The sequence below is a fragment of the Pseudochaenichthys georgianus genome, chromosome 4 (assembly GCF_902827115.2).
Source record: "Pseudochaenichthys georgianus chromosome 4, fPseGeo1.2, whole genome shotgun sequence".
In the NCBI taxonomy this organism is placed as follows: domain Eukaryota; kingdom Metazoa; phylum Chordata; class Actinopteri; order Perciformes; family Channichthyidae; genus Pseudochaenichthys; species Pseudochaenichthys georgianus.
The window spans coordinates 6,247,967-6,275,515 of NC_047506.1; the positions used below are offsets into that span (position 1 = coordinate 6,247,967).

Here is a 27,549-nt window from a genome sequence, read left to right on the forward strand (position 1 = left end):
GCTGCTAACACTAGCGTTTATTCGATTTAAAACACAATACGTGTAAACAGTCTGTCGCTATGGACGCTGTTCTTTTTATTGTCTTGACCTTAGCCATGATTTAAGGCTATCACGGGTTTTTTGTTATTCTCTTTGTGTTGGTTTCTAGTGTCAGACAGACAAAACGTCCAGCGAGGCTGTTTGCTAATGTAATACAGTGTTTGCTTTCAGCTATGCAAGCATAGGACGCCGATTGTTTTCTGCTGCGGAAAAACTCAAACACTCAGCTGTAAGTTGTTGAGCTAGACTGTAACCGACGTATCGTTTGACAAGTTTGACAGGTAATCGCTCAATGGCAGGCTTTGTTTAAGTTTTCCTGGAGGGTTTTATGTGGACCTGTCTTTAGTTTCTGCTTGTTAACTTTATCCTGACCAAAACATCTTGCTGTGCGGTGGAAGAAAGCATAAACTAGCTAGCTGTTTTCGCCTGTAGCTTGTTTTGTTCAGTGAAACTGAGACCCTTTCTTTGTGTTTTTTATGTTTAATTAAGTGCACAGCTCCCCACTTAGCTTTGTGACAAACCTGCATTTGAATACTTCAAAACTCCCAGACCATTGTCCACATTTTCCTGGAGGAGCATGTCATTAATAAGTGATACTTTTTATATTGTATTTTGTTGTTATCGTATTTGGCCTTTTACAAAAATGTAGAAACACAATTTGGTCAAAATGAATTGTTCAGAATGACAATTTACAGTTCTGCTTGAATGGCTAAAATTGACTTTTTAAATATGTTTATGGTGTTTGACTGAATTTAGTTTGTAGGTATGATTCTGTTAAAAAAACTTAAATACAGCTACATTAAGAAAGTCATTACCCCACAGGTCACTTAAGTAATATATTTAATTTACAGTTCTGCTTTAGTGACTTAACTCTGTTCATGGACTGCATTTAGTTTGATGAAGGTATGATCCTGTTTGACAGCTACAATTAGTAGGTTTGTACCGATAGGTCCGTAACTAATACATTTTATTTTCTCAAACTCAACTGTCATGCTCCAAACCAGTCTCCATGCCTTCTTAAACTTCAAATATGAATAACCGTGCTAATCATTTGGACTCACTTCTGCTCATTTTCAGGAATTTCCTCTCCCATCCCCCCTTGCCCCCTCTGTCAGAGCATGGCTAGGAGACCAATCAGACGCAGTTGCCAATGCTTTGCACTATGGGATGTGGTTTCTATGGTAACCCCCGAAACAACGGCATGTGTTCGGTCTGCTACAAGGAAAACCTGCAGAGACAACAGGGAGGGGGGAGGTCCAGCCCCCCGGGAGAGAAAGGTAAAAATATGGAACGGGTCACCCAAAAACTGTACAGTCATGCTAAAAGGGGTTGGAGAACAGAGGTAGCATTTTCTGCCAACTGTGTGGCCTCAGAAAGCAAGAGAGCGACTCCATGTGGTGTCTCAAACTAAATCAAAACAACTCTGGTCATATGAGACAAACACAAAGATGAGTGGCTTATATTAGGATACCAAGAGACTCACTGAAAGGCCATAAACAAAAGGTTCTGTGTTGTTGATACTATTGTCTTGTTCTGTCCTCCACAGCGGCTACATCACCTGCAGGATCACCGGGATCAGCTGGTGTGACTGTGGAGAGTTCGACCTCAGAGCCCAGTACAGAGGTGGCAGGAACCCCACCTGAGGAACAACAACCAGGTATGTTGATGGACAGATGAAAAAGTGGAGGGTCATTTAAACTTGTATTCATCAATTGAAACAAAATATCCTGTGTTCACTGTGAAGACTTCTTGTTTTTAAATCAGCTGATCAGACAAGTTCAATGAGAATAATTGGAAAACTTGTAGATGGTGTTCGTCACTCTATTTCACATTTGATTATGTTGTGAAAATACCTGTTTAATGGAGTAAATAATTAGTACATCAGTTTATCACAAGCTGTAGCACACTGTGTTCCCATTAGTAACTTCAGTTAACGGCTGGCCTCTGGAAAAAACATTTGAACTTAACTCCATGACTCTGCGCTTTCTGGTAAAAGCCCTTTATGTCCCCAAACAACTCTTTTCAGACACGTTGAGAAGTAATACGCTACAATATGCTAACCATATTGTGTGTGTTTTTAGTAAACAAACGAAATGTTCTCTATCCGTGCAATTACACACATAATCCTTATCAGTAAGCAATCTTGGTCCACCTTACCTTTTTTTATTTGAATTGTTGTTATGGACGGTTAGTCATTGGGTAGTACTGACAGCGCCTTCTCTGTGTTGTTGGTTTTGCCATTTGAACCAAGTCTTTTGTTATTTTTCAAAGCTTTAAAGTTAAAAACACATTTGTTGTGGTTGTGAACAAAGGCTGAATGATTCATACAGAGCTCTCTTGTTTGAAGTTGACACTGAAAGAGAGAGCTGAAGAGTTATTGGTCTGTGTTTTAAAGACTTGCCAGAGGGCCAGTTCTTCAAACTGCTGCACATTGTTGCTGACGTCGTCCGTTGTTGTACCGTATAGTTTGATTTTGTTACGCCAATAATTAATTATTGATAGATAATTGGATATTTTATGTGACGGGTGAGAACAGTTATTTAAGATGAGGATGTTGGAGTTCTGTGACGTTGTTTTAAAAGTAGATATGTTGTTTTGTTTGTGCTGGATTTTGTAAAAGATGCCAATCTTATTTCCTGGAAAGAAACCAAACAGTGACAATAGACCAGTTATACATATTGGAGGAAGAAAATCAGATACACTTATAAAGGAATTAATATTTGAGCAGTTACTGTATTGTAATATTATCCAAGACCCATGCCTACATCTCTGTAGGGATGGGTATCGTTAAGGTTTTAACGGTACTACTACTTTGATCGATACCGCTTATCGATCCGGTCTTTTATCGGTTCTTTTGGAGAACAAAATAAGGTAAACTAACTAACTAAACAAATTGTGAACAAAACTAACATTGCTTTTTATTTAAATTAAATAAATAATATTTCACATCAAAAGAAACAACAATATTTTAACAAATCATATTAAATAATGTGATGACAGAACTGTAAACAGAATAGCTGAAACTTTAACAAAATAAATAACTCAGTTACCTCTAATCATTACCCCATGTTTGTATAATGTAGTTAACTCGGTGTGTTGCTGCTAGCATACACAACACCTGACGTGGAAACGTTACTCGTGGACGGGGCTACAGAGCTGCTAGAAAGACAGTGGAACCCGGTGCATTTCCTCCGTCTGGATGTGGAGCTCTTTTGCAAAATGTTAGACAATTGCTCGTGTTACCGTCCTTGCATGCTAAACTCTTATTGCACTTTTGGTAACAAGCATCGAGACAGGTAAAGTATAACCACACCTCGGAGCGCGTTCTCTCCGCCATCTCCTCCGTGTGTGTGTTGCTGCATGTAGCAGCTGCGTGTGTGTAAGCTGCCCCGCCCCCTCACAAGCAGGCAGGGGAGAGAGAGATCTATCGCCTGGATTGGAAAGATCGAAATAATAATCATAGACGCATGTTGTAGTCTTATTGCATATTAGAAACGAGTTGGCGACACTAAAACTGCAATATAATGTTTGTGTAGCATATACATATGATATATTTTTTACATGTCTCCAGTACCGATAAAAAGACCGATAACGTTGGAGATTAACGGTACCACGGTCTTTAATAATTCCAGCCTCGGGGCCCGTTTAATACCGGGGTTCGGTACCCATCGCTACATCTCTGGGTGTCTTGGAAAATACAGATGGACAACATTTATATGAACCCAGTTATCATAGAAGCTGTTTCAGTAATGGGTTTCTCCCAGACTCTCCACAGGGAAGTCCAAACAGTCATTTGTTCCCAGTGTGATGAAATGTTGGAACCATGAGAGGAGGGATTTGTGTCTGATCTGTCTATAATGTGATCATTGACAATTGTGCTCTGTGCTGTGTATATATGCGCGGTCTCAGTTTGTGCATGCCTTGTTTTAGCAGCTTGTGTCTTGTCAAGTTGATTGTGATGGCGGATTAAAGCTGAAGTCAATCGACAAACAAAATGACGGGGCAATGTATGCAGCACAATAAAGCAAGAACCATATAAATTGTATATAGATTTAAGTGGCAACATTGTTTCTGTGGTTAAAAAGACCTTCTTTATTGTTTGAATTGTGTTGGATTGATTTATTCTGTTGTTGTGATTTTCAGTCCAAGCTCTCCCAGCCCAGTAACTCAACAGATGACCGCCATGAGCATCTCCCGGGATTCGGCAGCTGTAGACCTCGGATCGAGCGGAGGCTGATGATGGTGAAGAGGAGGGATCTTCCAACAGCTCAGGTAAACATCACACAGTGGTCTTTTTACCAAATCAGCCCCCTACCCAAGTGAGTCACACAGGAAGCTGTACTTAAAGAGCCTGTGACAGCATCCCAACAACTGTTGTGCAATGAAATATTGGGCTACTCGTCATCTTGAACCGTCAGTTTAAAAAAGAAAAAGCGATACCGTTCCGTTAAATATCAATAATTTCGAACATCGCGGGGAAATATGAGCTCTCAGACACGTTCAAAATTAAACTGTCATCGCTGTCTGAGCTTGCTGCCGTGTGCGCCATCGTGCGTTTACATGCAGATGCTGGGATCCTGAACGGTGCAGCTGGAGCTCTTGGCCCGCAATTACGTCACACATCATTTGGCGGGACTTGAAGAATCCCCGAGAAGATCCAGAAAATGGTCAGCATTGAAGGCAGATTAATGGTTATCAAAGTAAAAATATCCAAAATCAGTTCAGTAACGGTTTTCAAGGGGACAATATTTACTCAAATTGATGGGTTTGGATGATGGGGGAAACTCGTGTCACAGGCTCTTTAAGGGGTTGCATATAAACATAAGCCGTGGGACGCACCTGTCATCCTCCTCCATAAACATCTCCATAAGAGTGTAAGGGCTAGGGCTGTACCCGAATATCCAAATATTCGTTCGTTGGAGTACTATTTGGGTTTCAATTTCGTTATTCGGATATTCGTTTTGTTTTTTTCCCGTTTTTTTTTTTTAATTGAATTTATTGAAATCTCCAATATCAACGGAAGAGCTTGTTCGGGGGGTGCTAACACTTAACCATAAACGTTATTGTTTACTTTCTCCGTCTTTATATGTAGATCCATATCCATTTCATTTCATTTCAAACCTTTATTTATACAGATAAAAACCCATTGAGATCATTGATCTCTTTTCCAAGGGAGACCTGTTCAAGTAGTTCCACATGAAACATAAAAGCATAAACAGAACAACAAAAGGACATCATCCAGCATCATTTACATAATTATCCACATAACAGGTACCAATAGCTTCTGATTGACTAGCATCCAACCGAGCTTTAAAAACATTTAGTGGCACCAGATTGTTCAGTTTCCATTTAATTTACAGACTATTCCAAGACAGAGGAGCTGCGCATCTAAAAGCTGTCTTCCCTAAGACAGTCCTAGCAGTTGGCACATTTAATAAAACCACAGCATTCGATCTCAGGCAGTAGCCACTTACAATTCTCCGTGAGATCAGGGAGCAGATATAAGATGGAAGTTTCCCTAGCATGGCTTTGTATATAAAAATGTACCAGTGACTGAGCCTCCGTACAGTTAGTGAAAGCAAACCAGCCCTTGCATACAGGGTACAGTGATGGGTTAATGCTTTACAGTTTGTCACAAATCTTAGTGCACTGTGATACGCAGCATCTAACTTGACCAGGCAATTGGCAGGTGCATTCATATAGACCAGATCCCCATAGTCCAGCACAGGTCAAAGGTCACAGAGACTAGCCTTTTCCTGGCCTCAAGCGAGAAACAGGACTTGTTTCTGAAAAAGAACCCTAGCCTAACCCTCAGCTTTTTAAGCAGGTTATTGACATGAAGTTTAAAAGAGACAATCATCAAGCCAGATACCCAGGTATTTGTAACAGGCAACAACTTCAAGTTTTGTTCCTTGCGTAGTTACAATATCTAAAACAGGCTCTGGTGTCTTTTTTGCTTTTGAAAAGAGCATTACCTTGGTTTTATCCACATTTAAAAGAAGCTTTAATTCAGAGAGCTGAGTCTGAATAGTGTTAAAAACAGCCTGTAATTTAACAACAGCCTCTTTAATGGAGGGACCTGCACAATACATCACAGTATCATCCGCATAAAAATGTAAAGTAGCTTCATCCACATTATCACCTACGCTGTTAATATATATGGAGAATAAAAGTGGTCCTAAAACAGAACCCTGTGGTACACCATTAGAAATGTTTAACCACTCAGAAGACAGTCCATCAAAATGAACACATTAGCCGTGTTCACACTGCGGTACTTTTCCCACAAAGGTTCATGCGAACTTAGTTCATGCTAAGTACAGATCGCGTTCACACCAGAAAAAGTCCCTGGGGGTGGATTTGGCAAATTAAGCCGCTGACGTCACTTCTTCTTCTTCTGCTTTGGTTACTGGCAGGCCGCAAACAGCTTCACGGCGTATACTGCGCCAAAGTCCCCTTTAGATATGTAAAGTTAAAGAACGATAAGCTTTATGTCAGGCATTACTGCAGTGTACTTTAGCTTAATTTATTCCATAATTAGTATGCATGAATGATGGCATTTGCAATATTTGTCATGTACTGTGAGAGTCAGTAGCCAACTCTGTGTCCTTGCTTCACTGAGCAATAGATCTAACAGCAATTTGAGATGAGACTATCCAAATGAATCATCACTGTAAAGGCAAGACATGGTGATGTGGTCGTGATTAAAGTGTTAAAATATACCACCGTAATTTGATTTCAACACATAAATGGTTTGGGCTATTCATAGAGAGGGAAGCAGGGATTCCAGTGAAATTCCCCTCTGTTAACTTGGCCCATAAAGCACTCTCAATTTCCACACTCACTGCTTTGACACCTGCTACGGTGATGTCATGTTATCATGACAACCTGCCATACTCCAATATTGCAGGAATACTCAAGAGGCCATACTCTTCTCTGATTATGGATATACCAATTATGCAATTGCTACCGTTATCAGTGGGAGCAGCTAAGTACCTATGATGGCAGTACTCAGGGGATTTTGGATTTGTTCAGTGGTCACTGTGGCTTTAAACAGAGGCACCGGCAGACTTTGCATTTCCCTTAGCTTCCACGGACTGATGGTTGGGGGGCTGAGGTAGCTTTCAAGTATTTTTGTGCTCGTGAGCAGTTTTAACTCATACAGAGTCAAGTAGTCCATCTTGTAACAGATACACCAATAAGCACTGCTCCATCCATCACTCAAACCATCACCACCACCGCCTATACAGAATGTACATGCGAGTTTCTTTAGTGTACTTCTTCATTTTTTAATTTTCTTTTTTAATCCTTTATTTATCCAGGAATGTCCCATTGAGATACAAGATCTCTTCTTCCAGGGAGTCCTGACCAACACAGCACACAACAAGTTTCAACATAAAACAAGGGCATTTAAACAAAAAAAACATACAATTCAAATATAAATACAGAAGGCCATTTGTGCAGTGGCAAGAAGCATAATCACATCAGCAATAGCATCAGGTAAAACAGTTACATGTTTCATGAAGGGCTAATCGTAGCATACCTTTAAAAGCATTTACAGTAGGAAGTGCCTCTAGACAAAGTTAAATATATAGGACAAAGGATAGATCAAGAGTTATCCCACTTATTACAGGGCTACTTATTTAATAAATGAATAGTTTGAGACATATTAGTTATTTTCAATAAAAAGGATAGTATTGCTGCCCTGTTTTCAGAGATTAGTACTCCATCCATAGCATTGGTCTGTTATTCATAGCAGCAGTCTGCTATAGAGGAATAATAGACCGGAAAATGCTCTAATTGAACAATCAGAATGGAGTATTCAACAAAGCCATGTAAAAACATATAGAACAATAATTAGACCTTTGTGCTCCCATCTACATATGTAATGCTTAATTTATATATTAAACATTTATTGGCACATTTGAGAATATGAGATTTATACTTTCCTTTTCAGCTGCTGTGGCTGAACCTGCAGGCAGCGAGGTGACCGCGTCAACCACCCCCCCCAGCTACTTCGTCCGCTTGGGGAAACTCTCAGCCAAAGTCCAGGAGCGAGCCCTGCAGCACTCCCTGGGCCGGGCACGACATGCCAGGGATGCCACCTATTCTACAGTGGCTCAGATTACCAGTACTCTGGACCTGCTAGAGACTGCTCGCACAGGTCTGGGTACCGCCAGTAACCAGATAGGAGGAGCCTCCGAGCAGCTGCTGCAGCGCTGGACCGAGTGGAAGCAGAAGCAGGCTGGAGATGGACAGACCGAGTCCGAGCTAGATGGGACCAGAGATGAGGCTGAGGTCAGGGCTAAAGCTTTGGGAGTTGTCTTAATGGTTTCTAACAGGATTATGTTTGCATTTGATTGCATTTAGAGTGTGTATGCCGCACATACTGTATGGCATGTAGAGTCCAAAGTGACTTGGAGTACCACTTTAACAAATGAAAGAAAGCTTATAGCATAACAGTGATAAGAACAGAGCAAGAGTCTTGGAAGTCCGACTTTTATTTTAGAGGCTGATATTGTATTGTAATGCCCCCAAAGATTCACATTAAAATATAAATACATAATAAAAATTACAACATAGACTATCCAATTGACAACATTGCAATGTGAATGTAAAATACAAATTAAATAAATACATTTAAAATGAAGTACAATCAAATTAAATGTAAGACCCAGGATTATGTTGAAGGCAAGCCTGAGCCAGCCATAACTTTAAGCTTTATTAAACAGAGAGCTGGTTCCACAGAAGAGGAGCCTGATAGCTGAAGGCTCTGGCTCTCATTGTACTTATGAAGACTCTAGGGACCACACTGCATTCTGGGAACGCAATACCCTAGTGGGTGGGTACTATGAGCTCTTTAAGGTAGGATGGAACCTGAATATATCACATTGTGTCAGCTGAATTGGGATAAGATGGGGAAACTACCTTGGCCTAAGGAAGGCTTCTTGTGGCAAATCCTGGGCTTTCATTTTTCTGAAACCGCCTGAGGTGTCTGACACTCTAATAGCACTCACAGAGATGCTGTTTAGTTCAAAGTAAAACATTTACAATAAACTCCGGTTGCCTTCCCAGGAAATAAAATAAATCAAAAATCTAATTATCGTGATCAAACATTTGTGTTACCTTTCCGTTCACAGCAGCTGGAATGGCGGGTCCTCTCCATGGTGCAGGGTCTGAGCGACCAGCTGAAGTCAGCGTGCTCCAGCGTGGTGTCGAGTGCTCAGGGTCTGCCAGGTGCGGTCCAGGACCAGCTGACCAGCGCACGGCGATCTGCTGAAGAACTGCATGCCTCTCTAGGGAACACCAGCACCATCACACCCCTCCTCCTGGAGCAGACCCGTCACAACCTGAACCAAGTACTAATTGCTCCCCATTGTCTTTACCGCAGTGTTTAGTTTTGCTTCATCAGCTAAGCTAAATATAGTTTTTTGCTTGAAGTTTTATTGCCTTTTTTCATTGCCATTACTTCACGCAGTTGGTCTTTCCATTACCTTTTAAATTGGTGCTGGAATAATACCCACAGTCTTATTGAACAAGAATTAAACAAAAACTGCTGCATACTTTACATAACCAAACATCCAATCTCAGGGGTGTCTGCTGATTAATATGCATTACTGAACATAGGACAGTCAAGCTTACAGTATATTGTATTTAGTGTACACATTAAACCTCAGTATTTCCTGCTGCCAACAAGCTACTTTTTAGGTAGAGTTTCTGATCAGATTATCGTTTAGTAATATTGTTGAAAGTGATACTAGTATGTCCTTGTTCCCAGGTTAAACAGTCGCTGGATGGTGTCATGGAGTATCTACTGAACAACACACCACTCAACTGGCTGGTGGGACCTTTTGCTCCGCAGATCACTGAGAGGGCAGCGGGAGCAGCGGCAATAGAGCCGAGCAAACCACACGACTAGACTTCAAGATTTTGTTGTATTCATCAAGCTGATGACAGACGAGATGCAACATTTAAACATAAATATGCTTGTTTTAATGAAAAAAGGCCTTTCATTCATCAATGCTTTCTACATTATGCACTAATTACTGTATCTGTGAAACTAAATGTGTGATATAAAAGTTAATGGAATTCAATCATAACCTAAAGCACTGACCTGTGGCCTTTGAAAATAACTAGTTTGTGCATTATGTTTCCTATAAGATTATAGTGTTTTACATATCAATGTATGTATCCTCTCATACTGCTGTTTGAAAGACTTTTATAGTGCCTTAAAAGAAGTCAAAGCAATTCCTTAAGAATAATCCGAATGAAAATTGTCTTTCAACACAGCTTTAACAAGATGTAGTGTTCATAGTGTTTTCATTTATTTAAGGATTTGCAGTTTTTATTTCAGTATTTTGTGTCTGCACTTTGATAGATTCAGCTAATGAGCTGTCAAAGTAATACTGTAAACGGTTTTAAAATGTTATTGACATGTCAGCTACATGTCAATAACATTTAAAACGGTACAGTTTTACAGTGTCATCAAATCAAATCAAGTTTTATTTATATAGCACATTTTTAAAACGATTTGTGGTCGAGCCAAAGTGCTGGACATATAATAAATGACCTTACAGTAATGTCATGGCGTGAATACATTAATAAAGGTGTTATTCCTGAGTTTTTGAGTTGTTTGTTTTTTGTTGGGGGTGGTGGACTTTGCTTGCACACTGACTGAAGGTTGAATCGATGCTGAGGATGACTTTGTTTAATTTAATGTTTTAGTTATTTAATTATAAACCCAATATCCTGTGTAAACCTTAGACACTTCTTGATTTTAAGAGGCTGATCAGACAATTAAAATGAAAACAATTGTACATAGTGCTTGTGTAAGCTACCGAATAATGAGTAAATCAGTTCATAATAGCTCATAACTAGCTCTAGTATTTTGTTTTCTCAGCAAGTATAACAGCTTGACTCTGCAAAAAGATGTATAGTTCATAGGTTTATCATTTGTTTTTAGATGTGCATATTTTATTTCAGTATCTTGTCTCTGAACTTTGGATTGAGCTAATGAGTGAAAAAGTACAGTGTTGTTGCCATGTTTGAATACATTAATAAAGGTGTTATTCCTGAGGTTTTTTTAGATGTTATTTTGTTGGGGTGTTGATGTTGGTGGACTTTGCTGTGCTGGCCTCACTGACTGAAGGTTGAATCGATGCCGAGGATGACGTCATGGTCGTTGTTTCGAATGTCGCGAGCTAGCGCAGGGTAGGAGGCCGCGCGCTCTACTGTGGACAAAAACTTGTTACAAATCTGAAGCCCGAGGTCGTCGACAGCCGCCGGTAACTTGAATTTAAGGTACCGTCTTCATCTTAGACAATTATGGGAGACTCACGGTGTCTGTAACCGACTTTAAACCGGCTCTCCCACTGTCGGCGAGGGCTCTGTTTTTGGGGCTCGCTGATTATGCTAGCCGTGGAGCTAACGCTAGCCTGCTGCTAACACTAGCGTTTATTCGATTTAAAACACAATACGTGTAAACAGTCTGTCGCTATGGACGCTGTTCTTTTTATTGTCTTGACCTTAGCCATGATTTAAGGCTATCACGGGTTTTTTGTTATTCTCTTTGTGTTGGTTTCTAGTGTCAGACAGACAAACGTCCAGCGAGGCTGTTTGCTAATGTAATACAGTGTTTGCTTTCAGCTATGCAAGCATAGGACGCCGATTGTTTTCTGCTGCGGAAAAACTCAAAACACTCAGCTGTAAGTTGTTGAGCTAGACTGTAACCGACGTATCGTTTGACAAGTTTGACAGGTAATCGCTCAATGGCAGGCTTTGTTTAAGTTTTCCTGGAGGTTTTATGTGGACCTGTCTTTAGTTTCTGCTTGTTAACTTTATCCTGACCAAAACATCTTGCTGTGGCGGTGGAAGAAGCATAAACTAGCTAGCTGTTTTCGCCTGTAGCTTGTTTTGTTCAGTGAAAACTGAGACCCTTTCTTTGTGTTTTTTATGTTTAATTAAGTGCACAGCTCCCCACTTAGCTTTGTGACAAACCTGCATTTGAATACTTCAAAACTCCCAGACCATTGTCCACATTTTCCTGGAGGAGCATGTCATTAATAAGTGATACTTTTTATATTGTATTTTGTTGTTATCGTATTTGGCCTTTTACAAAAATGTAGAAACACAATTTGGTCAAAATGAATTGTTCAGAATGACAATTTACAGTTCTGCTTGAATGGCTAAAATTGACTTTTTAAATATGTTTATGGTGTTTGACTGAATTTAGTTTGTAGGTATGATTCTGTTAAAAAAACTTAAATACAGCTACATTAAGAAAGTCATTACCCCACAGGTCACTTAAGTAATATATTTAATTTACAGTTCTGCTTTAGTGACTTAACTCTGTTCATGGACTGCATTTAGTTTGATGAAGGTATGATCCTGTTTGACAGCTACAATTAGTAGGTTGTACCGATAGGTCCGTAACTAATACATTTTATTTTCTCAAACTCAACTGTCATGCTCCAAAACCAGTCTCCATGCCTTCTTAAACTTCAAATATGAATAACCGTGCTAATCATTTGGACTCACTTCTGCTCATTTTCAGGAATTTCCTCTCCCATCCCCCCTTGCCCCCTCTGTCAGAGCATGGCTCAGGAGACCAATCAGACGCAGTTGCCAATGCTTTGCACTATGGGATGTGGTTTCTATGGTAACCCCCGAAACAACGGCATGTGTTCGGTCTGCTACAAGGAAAACCTGCAGAGACAACAGGGAGGGGGGAGGTCCAGCCCCCCGGGAGAGAAAGGTAAAAATATGGAACGGGGTCACCCAAAAACTGTACAGTCATGCTAAAAGGGGTTGGAGAACAGAGGTAGCATTTTCTGCCAACTGTGTGGCCTCAGAAAGCAAGAGAGCGACTCCATGTGGTGTCTCAAACTAAATCAAAACAACTCTGGTCATATGAGACAAACACAAAAGATGAGTGGCTTATATTAGGATACCAAGAGACTCACTGAAAGGCCATAAACAAAAGGTTCTGTGTTGTTGATACTATTGTCTTGTTCTGTCCTCCACAGCGGCTACATCACCTGCAGGATCACCGGGATCAGCTGGTGTGACTGTGGAGAGTTCGACCTCAGAGCCCAGTACAGAGGTGGCAGGAACCCCACCTGAGGAACAAACAACCAGGTATGTTGATGGACAGATGAAAAAGTGGAGGGTCATTTAAACTTGTATTCATCAATTGAAACAAAATATCCTGTGTTCACTGTGAAGACTTCTTGTTTTTAAATCAGCTGATCAGACAAGTTCAATGAGAATAATTGGAAAACTTGTAGATGGTGTTCGTCACTCTATTTCACATTTGATTATGTTGTGAAAATACCTGTTTAATGGAGTAAATAATTAGTACATCAGTTTATCACAAGCTGTAGCACACTGTGTTCCCATTAGTAACTTCAGTTAACGGCTGGCCTCTGGAAAAAACATTTTGAACTTAACTCCATGACTCTGCGCTTTCTGGTAAAAGCCCTTTATGTCCCAAACAACTCTTTTCAGACACGTTGAGAAGTAATACGCTACAATATGCTAACCATATTGTGTGTGTTTTTAGTAAACAAACGAAATGTTCTCTATCCGTGCAATTACACACATAATCCTTATCAGTAAGCAATCTTGGTCCACCTTACCTTTTTTTATTTGAATTGTTGTTATGGACGGTTAGTCATTGGGTAGTACTGACCAGCGCCTTCTCTGTGTTGTTGGTTTTGCCATTTGAACCAAGTCTTTTGTTATTTTTCAAAGCTTTAAAGTTAAAACACATTTGTTGTGGTTGTGAACAAAGGCTGAATGATTCATACAGAGCTCTCTTGTTTGAAGTTGACACTGAAAGAGAGAGCTGAAGAGTATTGGTCTGTGTTTTAAAGACTTGCCAGAGGGCCAGTTCTTCAAACTGCTGCACATTGTTGCTGACGTCGTCCGTTGTTGTACCGTATAGTTTGATTTTGTTACGCCAATAATTAATTATTGATAGATAATTGGATATTTTATGTGACGGGTGAGAACAGTTATTTAAGATGAGGATGTTGGAGTTCTGTGACGTTGTTTTAAAAGTAGATATGTTGTTTTGTTTGTGCTGGATTTTGTAAAAGATGCCAATCTTATTTCCTGGAAAGAAACCAAACAGTGACAATAGACCAGTTATACATATTGGAGGAAGAAAATCAGATACACTTATAAAGGAATTAATATTTGAGCAGTTACTGTATTGTAATATTATCCAAGACCCATGCCTACATCTCTGTAGGGATGGGTATCGTTAAGGTTTTAACGGTACTACTACTTTGATCGATACCGCTTATCGATCCGGTCTTTTATCGGTTCTTTTGGAGAACAAAATAAGGTAAACTAACTAACTAAACAAATTGTGAACAAAACTAACATTGCTTTTTATTTAAATTAAATAAATAATATTTCACATCAAAAGAAACAACAATATTTTAACAAATCATATTAAATAATGTGATGACAGAACTGTAAACAGAATAGCTGAAACTTTAACAAAATAAATAACTCAGTTACCTCTAATCATTACCCCATGTTTGTATAATGTAGTTAACTCGGTGTGTTGCTGCTAGCATACACAACACCTGACGTGGAAACGTTACTCGTGGACGGGGCTACAGAGCTGCTAGAAAGACAGTGGAACCCGGTGCATTCCTCCGTCTGGATGTGGAGCTCTTTTGCAAAATGTTAGACAAATTGCTCGTGTTACCGTCCTTGCATGCTAAACTCTTATTGCACTTTTGGTAACAAGCATCGAGACAGGTAAAGTATAACCACACCTCGGAGCGCGTTCTCTCCGCCATCTCCTCCGTGTGTGTGTTGCTGCATGTAGCAGCTGCGTGTGTGTAAGCTGCCCCGCCCCCTCACAAGCAGGCAGGGGAGAGAGAGATCTATCGCCTGGATTGGAAAGATCGAAAATAATAATCATAGACGCATGTTGTAGTCTTATTGCATATTAGAAACGAGTTGGCGACACTAAAACTGCAATATAATGTTTGTGTAGCATAATACATATGATATATTTTTTACATGTCTCCAGTACCGATAAAAAGACCGATAACGTTGGAGATTAACGGTACCACGGTCTTTAATAATTCAGCCTCGGGGCCCGTTTAATACCGGGGTTCGGTACCCATCGCTACATCTCTGGGTGTCTTGGAAAATACAGATGGACAACATTTATAATGAACCCAGTTATCATAGAAGCTGTTTCAGTAATGGGTTTCTTCCCAGACTCTCCACAGGGAAGTCCAAACAGTCATTTGTTCCCAGTGTGATGAAATGTTGGAACCATGAGAGGAGGGATTTGTGTCTGATCTGTCTATAATGTGATCATTGACAATTGTGCTCTGTGCTGTGTATATATGCGCGGTCTCAGTTTGTGCATGCCTGTTTTTAGCAGCTTGTGTCTTGTCAAGTTGATTGTGATGGCGGATTAAAGCTGAAGTCAATCGACAAACAAAATGACGGGGCAATGTATGCAGCACAATAAAGCAAGAACAATATAAATTGTATATAGATTTAAGTGGCAACATTGTTTCTGTGGTTAAAAAGACCTTCTTTATTGTTTGAATTGTGTTGGATTGATTTATTCTGTTGTTGTGATTTCAGTCCAAGCTCTCCCAGCCCAGTAACTCAACAGATGACCGCCATGAGCATCTCCCGGGATTCGGCAGCTGTAGACTCGGATCGAGCGGAGGCTGATGATGGTGAAGAGGAGGGATCTTCCAACAGCTCAGGTAAACATCACACAGTGGTCTTTTTACCAAATCAGCCCCCTACCCAAGTGAGTCACACAGGAAGCTGTACTTAAAGAGCCTGTGACAGCATCCCAACAACTGTTGTGCAATGAAATATTGGGCTACTCGTCATCTTGAACCGTCAGTTTAAAAAAGAAAAAGCGATACCGTTCCGTTAAATATCAATAATTTCGAACATCGCGGGGAAATATGAGCTCTCAGACACGTTCAAAATTAAACTGTCATCGCTGTCTGAGCTTGCTGCCGTGTGCGCCATCGTGCGTTTACATGCAGATGCTGGGATCCTGAACGGTGCAGCTGGAGCTCTTGGCCCGCAATTACGTCACACATCATTTGGCGGGACTTGAAGAATCCCCGAGAAGATCCAGAAAATGGTCAGCATTGAAGGCAGATTAATGGTTATCAAAGTAAAAATATCCAAAATCAGTTCAGTAACGGTTTTCAAGGGGACAATATTTACTCAAATTGATGGGTTTGGATGATGGGGGAAACTCGTGTCACAGGCTCTTTAAGGGGTTGCATATAAACATAAGCCGTGGGACGCACCTGTCATCCTCCTCCATAAACATCTCCATAAGAGTGTAAGGGCTAGGGCTGTACCCGAATATCCAAATATTCGTTCGTTGGAGTACTATTTGGGTTTCAATTTCGTTATTCGGATATTCGTTTTGTTTTTTTCCCGTTTTTTTTTTTTAATTGAATTTATTGAAATCTCCAATATCAACGGAAGAGCTTGTTCGGGGGGTGCTAACACTTAACCATAAACGTTATTGTTTACTTTCTCCGTCTTTATATGTAGATCCATATCCATTTCATTTCATTTCAAACCTTTATTTATACAGATAAAAACCCATTGAGATCATTGATCTCTTTTCCAAGGGAGACCTGTTCAAGTAGTTCCACATGAAACATAAAAGCATAAACAGAACAACAAAAGGACATCATCCAGCATCATTTACATAATTATCCACATAACAGGTACCAATAGCTTCTGATTGACTAGCATCCAACCGAGCTTTAAAAACATTTAGTGGCACCAGATTGTTCAGTTTCCATTTAATTTACAGACTATTCCAAGACAGAGGAGCTGCGCATCTAAAAGCTGTCTTCCCTAAGACAGTCCTAGCAGTTGGCACATTTAATAAAACCACAGCATTCGATCTCAGGCAGTAGCCACTTACAATTCTCCGTGAGATCAGGGAGCAGATATAAGATGGAAGTTTCCCTAGCATGGCTTTGTATATAAAAATGTACCAGTGACTGAGCCTCCGTACAGTTAGTGAAAGCAAACCAGCCCTTGCATACAGGGTACAGTGATGGGTTAATGCTTTACAGTTTGTCACAAATCTTAGTGCACTGTGATACGCAGCATCTAACTTGACCAGGCAATTGGCAGGTGCATTCATATAGACCAGATCCCCATAGTCCAGCACAGGTCAAAGGTCACAGAGACTAGCCTTTTCCTGGCCTCAAGCGAGAAACAGGACTTGTTTCTGAAAAAGAACCCTAGCCTAACCCTCAGCTTTTTAAGCAGGTTATTGACATGAAGTTTAAAAGAGACAATCATCAAGCCAGATACCCAGGTATTTGTAACAGGCAACAACTTCAAGTTTTGTTCCTTGCGTAGTTACAATATCTAAAACAGGCTCTGGTGTCTTTTTTGCTTTTGAAAAGAGCATTACCTTGGTTTTATCCACATTTAAAAGAAGCTTTAATTCAGAGAGCTGAGTCTGAATAGTGTTAAAAACAGCCTGTAATTTAACAACAGCCTCTTTAATGGAGGGACCTGCACAATACATCACAGTATCATCCGCATAAAAATGTAAAGTAGCTTCATCCACATTATCACCTACGCTGTTAATATATATGGAGAATAAAAGTGGTCCTAAAACAGAACCCTGTGGTACACCATTAGAAATGTTTAACCACTCAGAAGACAGTCCATCAAAATGAACACATTAGCCGTGTTCACACTGCGGTACTTTTCCCACAAAGGTTCATGCGAACTTAGTTCATGCTAAGTACAGATCGCGTTCACACCAGAAAAAGTCCCTGGGGGTGGATTTGGCAAATTAAGCCGCTGACGTCACTTCTTCTTCTTCTGCTTTGGGTTTACTGGCAGGCCGCAAACAGCTTCACGGCGTATACTGCCGCCCAAAGTCCCCGGCCGGAAGTCCCCGGAGTTGGGGAAGGCTTCAGTAGAAGCTGCTGGGAGTCCCAGCAGCTTCTACTGAAGCCTTCCGAGTAAATCACCAGAACGCCGACACCTCCTCATCTCCACCGCTCCCATGTTTTATTTTGTGTTGCCATAAGTTAGTCTCTCTGCGTTTCTGCGCTGGGCTAATGCTAATGCTAATGCTAATGCGAGGATAATAAAATGGCGGCTTCACAAAACTTTTTGGGAGTTTTACGGGGCGTGGTTTGCAATCCGCCCAGCCAATCAGGAATATAGCTCTTTTCTCAAAAAAGAGCCGCTCGAAAGTCCCTGCTCTCTAGCAGGGACTTTCGAGGGGGTAAAAAGGTTCGCATGAACTACTTTTAGTACCGGCTCTTTTTGGTGTGAACGCGATCATGAACTAAGTTCGCATGAACCTTTGTGGGAAAAGTACCGCAGTGTGAACGCGGCTATTGGGACCTTTCAGAGAGGTAGTTCACAAACCACCCCACTGCAAGGCTGGATATGCCTATACTGAGTAGCCTCTGCTTTAAAATGTGATGATCAACGGTGTCAAACGCTTTGGAAAGGTCAATAAACAGAGCTGCACAACTCTGCTTATTATCTAAAATACTAGTAATGTCATTCACCACTTTCATTGTGGCAGTGATGGTGCTGTGTTTCTTTCTGAATCCTGACTGATGTTTAGACGGGATGTCATTTGTACATAAAAACTCCTTTACCTGTTCACTCACTAGGCGTTCAAGAACCTTAGCCAGAACTGACAATTTAGAGATTGGCCTATAGTTATTTAAAATAGTTGCCTCCCCTCCTTTCAGTAAAGGCAAGACATAAGCAGACTTCCATACTTTTGGAATTGCATTTGTGCTGAGGGAGAGGTTAAAAAGAGAAGTAAGAGGTGGAGCAATAAAGTCTGCAGCTATCTTTAAAAAAGAAAGGTTCTAAGTTGTCCGGGCCAGCCGGTTTCCTAGGATCTAGCTTAGATAAGGCTTCATGAACAACATCAACAGTAAAAGGGGTAAAACTGAAAGGGTTTTCCAGACCACGTTGTTCAGAGTCACAGACTGTGGTGTTTACAGAAGCAGAGTTAGTGACAGAATCAAATAGAGAACCACAGGACACAAAATGCTCATTAAAGCAATTTAGCATAGTGGCCCTGTCCGATATAGTGCCAGATGCTGTGGTAAGGCACGGAGGTAGCTCATTACGGATCTCACCGGTTGATATCGATTTAATTGCTTTCCAAAATTTCCTAGGATTATTTAGGTTTTCTGTGGTAACTGACAAATAGTACTTCGACTTTGCACTTTTGACATTTGAAGTGAAGCTATTCCTTAGCTGCCTAAAACGCAGCCACTCTATCTCTGAGCCTGATTTCCTAGCCTTTGCCCATGCCTTGTTTCTCTCATGAAGGAGACTGGACAGCTCAGCAGAAAACCAAGGATTGTCTCATCCCTTTACTCTAAATTTACGCAGGGGTGCATGTCTATCAATGATCTCCATAAAACCAAGATAGAAATAAGCGTCATCAGAAACATCAGCACACAGATCGATTTTACCCCAATCAAAATCAAACAGATCATGAACAAAACCCTGCTCCACAAAATGTTTTATGTTTCTCTTGATGATAATGCGAGGTTTAACCTTTTGGACCTTAGTGTCCCTAATTGTGGCTACAACACAGTGATCGCTCAGATCATTTGCAAATACTCCCACAGATGAATATTTATGGGGAACATTAGTTAAAATGAGATCAATTAGGGAGGATTTATTAGGGGACTTAATATTTGGGCGAGTAGGACTGTCCACAATCTGAGTAACATTTAAAGAGATACAAAGGTTTTTAAAATCCTCTGACACTGCAGTTAACCAGTCCCAGTTAAAATATCCAAGTAGCACTATTTCCTTGTAGTCTAGTTGTGGTAAAAGATTTGCTAGTGAAGACAATGAGTCTTTGACAGCTGAGGGGGGTCTGTAGCAGCCCACCACCATGACCTGTTGACCCTTTGCCACTTCTATATTTAAGGCTAAAAATTCAAATTGCTTACTGATCGATTTGGAAACTAATGTGGTTACACTGAATTTATTCTTAACATAAATTGCAACGCCACCACCTTTATTAGGCCGGTCGGTACGATACACATTAAAACCATTTAAGGCAATGTCAGAGGCCAAAATAGATTTGTTTAGCCACGTTTCTGATAAAACAATGACGTCAGCGTCAGTCGATTTTGCCCAGATACGGACAAAATCTAGTTTACCTAACAGACTGCGCACATTCAAGTGGATGAAACCCAACCCAGACCTAGCTTTAAAATCAGCAGGAGTAGCGATCTGACTATTACTACTGGGCGGACCAGGGTTAGGTTGTACATTTCCTGACAGTAATAACAACAACAAAAACAGGCATCTTTTCCTCTTAAACGACACACATACATTGTTATCTAATTTAGAAACACCGTAAAAGTCTAGAAACACCGTAAAGTCTAGAAACACCGGAAAAGTCCATTAATCTCCGTCACATTGTTTCCATAGCAACAACAACTTCCTGTCAACAGCGTTAACTCTCCTTCAAAATAAAAGCATGTCCATAAAAAGGAAGCCAAGCCAAATTACACTTAAGACATATACAACTGTAACGAAAGTAACAAACACAATGCGATATCCTTTTCAATTTCAAAGAACACAAATTGGGTTAATAACTATAAAACAACAATACTGTAGAATAACAAAATGAATGCCGTGAATACACCAAAATACACGTGTTGAAGCGGTTCGCTGCTGATTACTATGCCTCCCCCCCGCGCGGGGCGAATATTCGCTGCTGATTACTACCGAATATCCGGAGCCCGAAAAATTGTATTCGGGACAGCCCTAGTAAGGACATTGTATTAAGAATAACATTAAACTCGATGATGAATTTAAGATAAAAGTTCTCATTATATGTTGTATCTCAAATTTGTAGCATGAATGTGGGTTATTTATTGTTTACTTCTGCATCACACTGATTGGCTTGGGATGTCCCTTAATATCACAAAGTGACTATCCAAATGTCTAAATGGGAGGAGAGGGAATCAGGTGATTGGATACTTGCTGGAATTGTCTCCAAAAGAGAAATAAAGAACACTTCTAAAGTTATATTGTACTGTTAGTCATACAAGATCTTGAAAACTTCAATCAGGTCTGAATCCTAGTGGTAACCCTTTTTATTCTATATCTTTTGAATGTGTATGAGGGGTTTTTGTAAGTATTGTACTTATAGGCTTTTAACCTATAGTAATCTTGTTGCTGACGTATATATTTGAACACGTAATGGACAGATTGTTTTGTGACCTTTGTGCTTGTTTGTGCGTTTCTTCTCCAGAACCAGTCGGGGAAGCAGCACAAGCTTTGTCTGATAGTGACCAAACTCCAGATAAGAACAAGAAAAAGAACCGCTGCTTTGCTTGCCGGAAGAAAGTGGGCCTCACGGGTAAGGAGGAGAAGAAAGTCGATATTACACACATACATACTGAGGAGAGTAGAGATGGTGAGTCGTGAACCTTGGCAGTTCTTAATAATGGATAATAATGCTCCTTTTGCATTTAAGATAAGAAAGACCTTTATTGATCCTCGTAGGGAAATGCAGGTGTTATAACAGCGGCAGAGAAAGACTGAAACACAGGACTGAACAGATGCGAGCAGATAATAAGCATCAAATAAAATAAAAACATGTAAGTAACATTATAAATAAAAATGTCACAATAAGAAAGGTAAAACGCTGATCAGCTGAATGTACATAATTCCTTACATTTATTATAGCGCTTTTCCAGATGCTCAAAGCGCTTTACAAATACACATGACACATATTTGTTATACATGCAATGGTCACTGTGGACAATACCCACAGGAGCAAGTTCAGGTGAAGTGTCTTGACCAAGGACATGTATACAGATATGAGTTAAGATGGTTTAGTATATACACGTGTATGTGTGCAGATGTGAGTACGTCTATGTTGTTTGCATATGGGTTAAATGATTTTTGTCTTGTCAGTTTTAGTGCAAAGTGTCCAAAAGTCAGTTTGGGGTTTCACAATGTGTGGAACAGTTGTACAAAATCGACCATTTTTTAATCTCTGATACTGGTCCGAAGCTTTCTACACGGAAGATAAAAGTTTTTTTTTTAAATATCTTCCACATCTCATCTGAGCTTTGACTTTGATCTTTGAAACCGGCAAGAGTCACGTTTCTTTTATCTCAGACTCATCTAATGAACCAACAAGGTCCAACTCCCACTCCACGGTTTGTGTTGTGTTTGTTTCTATCGACCCAACACTTGGTACTGAGAACAACATACTGCAGGTTAGTGGCGCATTTCACAGTCCAAGGTATTTCACAGTATACTCAGACTGGTGTTGGATGTTTAGCAACAGATATGAACCTTTCAACGCGTTGAAGTCAGTGTGCACACTCTTTAAATGTGATATTATGTCTTGAACAAAGCCGGTTGGTTTGTCTGACGATGTTGCTTCTCTTCCCTGAAGGTTTCGACTGTCGCTGTGGGAACCTGTTCTGTGCCATCCACCGTTACTCTGACAAACACGACTGTCCCTACGATTACCGGAGTGCAGCGGCCGACCGCATACGCAAGGAGAACCCCATCGTGGTGGCTGAGAAAATTCAGAAGTTATGAGGACTGAGTGCATAAAAACAAAGTCTCTGACTTTGTGAATTGAACAATGGCGACTTGGATGAAAACACCTGATATCATGGCTTCATATGTTCATGGTAGACTAAGGGGGGCGGGGTGGGGGTGCAGCCACTGTCCAGATGCTTCCCTTACTCGCATCTCCCTCTCTCTCCACTAGTGACTGTGGCTGAACCTGAGTGTGTGTGTGTGTGTGTGTGCGTGTGTTTGTATGAAAGTGTGTGTGCATATTTGCTTGAGAGTCAGGGAGAGAGCCGTAGGAGCCTGGTGGACATTAGTGTTGCTGTGGGGAGGGAAGGCTTTTTAGATTTTTACCCCTTTTTGTTTCTCAACTTGGGGGATCGTGTGGGTTTATTTTTATACAATCCCTAAAGGCAGATGAAATGAGACTTTTTAGGAATGTGTCCCAGCCTGGATAATGACACACAGGTCAATTAGACGTGTTTTGGTTTTTTTTTAATATAGTTGTTTTCTCCCAGACTGAAAATGATGTCAACTTCGTGTCAAATTGGCAAATTTGTTCCTCTTACCTTTCTCGCCGACCATACGTTGAACTCCCAAGACTCAGCATTTTCCAGAAGCGTTTCTCTTTGATATATTTACTTATCATACTGATACTGGGTGCATGAACAGTTATTGGAGGGGCAAGGTAGGGGAGAACCTTGACTTAACCGAGTGATTGAGTTCTGTGTTTTATTTCTCCTTTTCTTTCTGTTTTAATGAGCGGATGCCATCAGAAGATCTATATTAATATATTGTAGTTAGCTTGAATTGTGTGATTGCATTCTATTTATTTTTTATCGTTTGGATGGTCTGTGCTGGAGGATTGGCCGCATGTGTCAGCAAATCATTAAGATTTGCACTTAACCGTTTCAATTATATTTAAGTAATTTCCATTTTTATTATATAACCATTAAATAAAAAATACACAAGCTCTGACATAATGGAGTAGAGTCCAGTTAAGCCGTTACAGTTGATAATTGTGCAGTAAAACATCCATAGTTTTTGGATTTGGAAACAAAGCACAACAAAGGGTGTCAACTGCAGACCGTCGTATAATGCGCTACACCTCAGTTTCATTCAGCATCTGGGTCATTCGCAGTTTATAGTCGATCTGTAAAGCAGGTCATCTAAAGAACTTGCCTGATTGACGAGACGTCCTGTTAAGTAAGGCAGTGTGTTCTCCCTAAAATCCCTTTTCTGTTCTTTGGAGTCAGAGTAAAGCTCCATGTTCCTCTAACCACCAGCAGACCACTGACACATGCTGGGTGAAAACTGACCCGGGTCGCGGTGCCGCTGCACGTTGACACTCCTTCCGCTCAGCTCAAGTAAAGATTGTCACAATGCTACAGAGATGCGTGATGTGCTTTTTCAATGTGCTCAGATTCAGACGAGTCCTCGCGACAAGGCCGTCTCCAGCTAGCTTCTCCGAGGAACACCCGACTTACCTGCATGCGTGCAGTCAGACGTACGAGTTGCTGCGCAGCTTGAAACCAAGCGGAAATGTCTAAACAGCCACACATCAGTAGCACAATGCATGGTAGGAACCCTAGGGTTCAAGTTAACAGGGCTTTTGTTTTCAAATGTAAATACCATACAGATCCTATTCATATAGTATAACCTTAATGTAGATTGTTGCCAGGTAATAAAGGTGAGGGACTATGGTGATGAATAGTACTATGTGTATAAAAGTGCTTTTCACAAGTACCCAAAAGTTTTTATGTGGCACTCATCTGTTTTCCCCCAAATCTTGTTTCCCTTTTTTATTTACAAGTTCTGAACCTGCCCATGTTATGTCCAAAGTATATCATTACCGAGAGTTTCTCCCACCGGCAATGAAGCCTCTTTTCTACGATATTAGTCAGATTGTTAACTAGCCCCTTAAGCTTTATTAACCTTGCTGAATAACACAGTCTCCCAGTCCATGCTTTGATCCTGTTACTGAAGTCTATTCATGGTGTAGTGATAATACTGAAAGCGAGAAAGTTCCCTCGTGAGATGCAGGGGGGCATTTGAGGTTTCTTCTTTTCATTAGCAAGAGCTTACCTTGTAAATGTTGCTCGATCTTGATCATTAATTATTTATGACCGAGCAGTAGACGAGTTGCAAGGTATTTTTTTTTTTTTTTAAATACACCAATGCAGAAAGTATTGGATGTGAAGGACTCTTTCCTTGTTTATGCAGAACTCCATGTTGGACCGGGTTGAGTTGACTTCTGGCTCTTTCTATTGGAAACTTGATCATCGTTTCCTGTTTGAGTATGACTGCGGGTGACAGACGTGTTCATGGCTTTGTGACTCGGTGTGCCAACCCTGAGGTTACGTTGGTCATCTAAAGCCCCTGACTGTGATTTAATTACCACTGGTGGAAACTTGAAATTCAAAAGGAGTCAATGAGGATTCTGAGACGTTAATAAGAGGAAAAGTGTCATTTTCAGGGGGACTCGTGTTTGCAGCAGCTCTAACGTTTAGATTTCCCCCGCTGTGTTTCTTATACTGAATATTCCAGCTTGCCTGCCTGGTTTATGACCATTTCAAATGTCACATAACAAAATGCGTATACAGATTCAAAGTCCTTTCAAAGTAAAAGTCATTTCCGTAGAATGATTGTTCAGGTGTGTAAATCGTGAGGATTTCACGGTTTACACTTGTTTTCTATTGGCTGCTCATATCAAACCCCTACCTTCTTTGTTCTTAATAAACATGGGCCGTTTGAATGTAAACCACCGTCATTCACATAATCAGCTGTAAGGTCAATTACTGAACTGCAACGCCCTGATATCGACTTTGTTTTGGGTGGAGACACGATGTTCTTACTTGCGACTCAGGACAGTTTGATCACTCATTGTTTTGTCTGTGATGAAGGCACCATCACCATCAATTATGGCAACCATGCTTAAATAATATATAGATATCATCAGTACATATACATTTTTCTTCCTTCTGTTCTGTTGCTTCGAGAGAGTTTTGATGTCTTCAATCCCGTCTTTAGCACATCCGTTCATAATCAGTGTCTTCATCGTGCGAGGGTTTTGATTGATAATAATGACAAACCTGTCCGTTGTGATGAGTCGGATTTGAATTTCAGTTTCACGGCAAACATCTTTTAAAGATGAGCGTGAGCGACATCAAAGGAACTCTACAATGTTCAGCGGTGGTTCTTGTCCCTTGGCACTCCAGACGCCCAGAAACACCACCAGATATCTTTTTATTTTGTTTTTCTTTTAAGATTTAGGATTGTATGATGTGTAAGAGTAAGTATAAAACAATAAATTCACAAAGTTTATTTTGAATTACACTTGTCTTTTGTATTCTCTTAAAAGCTATAAAACATTACGTGGTATGTTGTGACATGCATTCATGACTTCTCTGCTGCTCCAGTACATGCACTTGCTGTGGCCCCACTGCTTTGTACTTATGCATTGTTTTCAGATACAAAGAAACACACTATAGGAGAAAGTAGTACCAGACAATAGCACTAATGTTGAACTCCGATGGAGGCTGTGGGAGGAAGTGCAACAAGGCCATTTGAATGCATTGAATGTGACGCTTGTGTGTTTCCATAAGAGAAAGTATGTCATCATCGTGATTCCTTGACTTCACAAGATCAGGAAAACAGCATCAAATAATTTGAACAACCACATCAAAACAGGCTAGAAACTTTGCCTCAATTTTCCTCATACAATACCTGAAAGGTGAACAAATGAAGTGTGCAAGTGAGGAGAACAAAGCTATTAGTGGGGACCTTTCAAACTCACGAAGCAAGAATCACTTTAAGACAGTTGATTTGTGTTGACATGTTGTGTAGCACATTGTGTCATAAAGCCTCTATACGACCATGGCTTGTCAGAGGCTGGTTTTTGACACATTGCTGTTTAATATCTAAATGCTGTGAGCACCACAATTAAAATGTCTCAACACCAAAGGTATTGCAACATCTGAAAGGTGAGATCTGGAGCACACGGTCACAGCAAGAGCTTTTGCTATTGTGCAGCAACTAACATTTGGACATTTCAAGTATGTGTTCTTCTTATCATCCGACTAAAGTAAAGACTGCAGTTCCTGCCTCAGTTTTCCTGTCTAGTGAATTACTCATATGAGCTATTTTACCTTGGAACTAAAACTGTCTGCTTTGCTCGATACAACTAGAGGTAAGTGACATAAATGTTTTTTTGTTGACCAAACTCTTTAACCTTAAAAAACAAGTCTATCAGCCAGAATATTGGAAAACACCTGTGTGTGTCAGTGTGTGCATGGCCTTTAGCAAGGTCGCCTGTGGTTGTGGGTGGTCTACATAAAACAAGTTTAAAGGCTTACATGCAGTTCCCTCTAATTGGTTATTGTGTGTGTGTGTGTGTGTGTGTGTGTGTGTGTGTGTGTGTGTGTGTGTGTGTGTGTGTGTGTGTGTGGGGTCAGTTATTAATTTAAAACAGTTGCCTAGCATGGTGATGCGTCTTATGAACAAACAATAACAGCAATGACTCATTGTTATTCATTAATTATTCTCGTCACCAATACTAATAACTTACTGGTTGTTTTGCTTGTGACCGTGTTAGTGGGACTTTTGTACTAAAGTCTGTTTGTTTTGAGGTGTATGCCGCGAATTTATAGAGCTCCTGGTTATTGGTTCTTTGTGTTTTTTTTATCTAAGGCTGTTGTTTGGACATGTGTTTTCTCATAAACATGTGTTATTAGGATGTCTGTTCTTGATGCAGCAATGTCTCGCAATTACACAGGAACAATAAAATAACCTAATTCTGATGATTCACAAGCACGTCAGTCACAGTGGGTACTATGCTTTTTATCTTTCTTTCTATTCAAAGGTGCAAAGGAACAATTTAGTTCAAATAAGTCATTTTTACAACATTGTCCAGCACAT

At 40.4% G+C, this 27,549-nt stretch overlaps 2 protein-coding genes across 9 annotated transcripts; both read left to right on the forward strand.

Annotated features, from left to right (window-relative positions):
* The first annotated feature begins 46 nt into the window (after positions 1 to 46).
* Positions 47 to 25,963, forward strand: LOC117445213 (AN1-type zinc finger protein 5). Of its 8 annotated transcripts, none has more exons than XM_071202836.1 (7): positions 47 to 268; positions 12,590 to 12,790; positions 13,062 to 13,173; positions 15,661 to 15,788; positions 21,350 to 21,457; positions 22,225 to 22,325; positions 22,508 to 25,963. In XM_071202836.1, the coding sequence occupies exons 2-7, from the start codon at positions 12,631 to 12,633 to the stop codon at positions 22,661 to 22,663; spliced, it is 765 nt and encodes a 254-aa protein (XP_071058937.1). In that variant the 5' UTR covers positions 47 to 268; positions 12,590 to 12,630; the 3' UTR covers positions 22,664 to 25,963. The 8 variants fall into 8 exon arrangements, with proteins under 8 accessions (XP_071058937.1, XP_033936602.1, XP_033936601.1 ...); XM_034080711.2 differs by lacking the exon at positions 47 to 268 and adding an exon at positions 11,224 to 11,321; XM_034080710.2 differs by lacking the exon at positions 47 to 268 and adding an exon at positions 11,229 to 11,337.
* LOC117445214 (perilipin-2-like) lies at positions 7,954 to 10,465 on the forward strand. Its single transcript, XM_034080719.2, has 3 exons — positions 7,954 to 8,334; positions 9,177 to 9,395; positions 9,815 to 10,465. Exons 1-3 carry the CDS (start codon positions 7,969 to 7,971, stop codon positions 9,953 to 9,955), a joined length of 726 nt encoding a protein of 241 aa, XP_033936610.1. The 5' UTR covers positions 7,954 to 7,968; the 3' UTR covers positions 9,956 to 10,465.
* Positions 25,964 to 27,549: the final 1,586 nt, after the last annotated feature.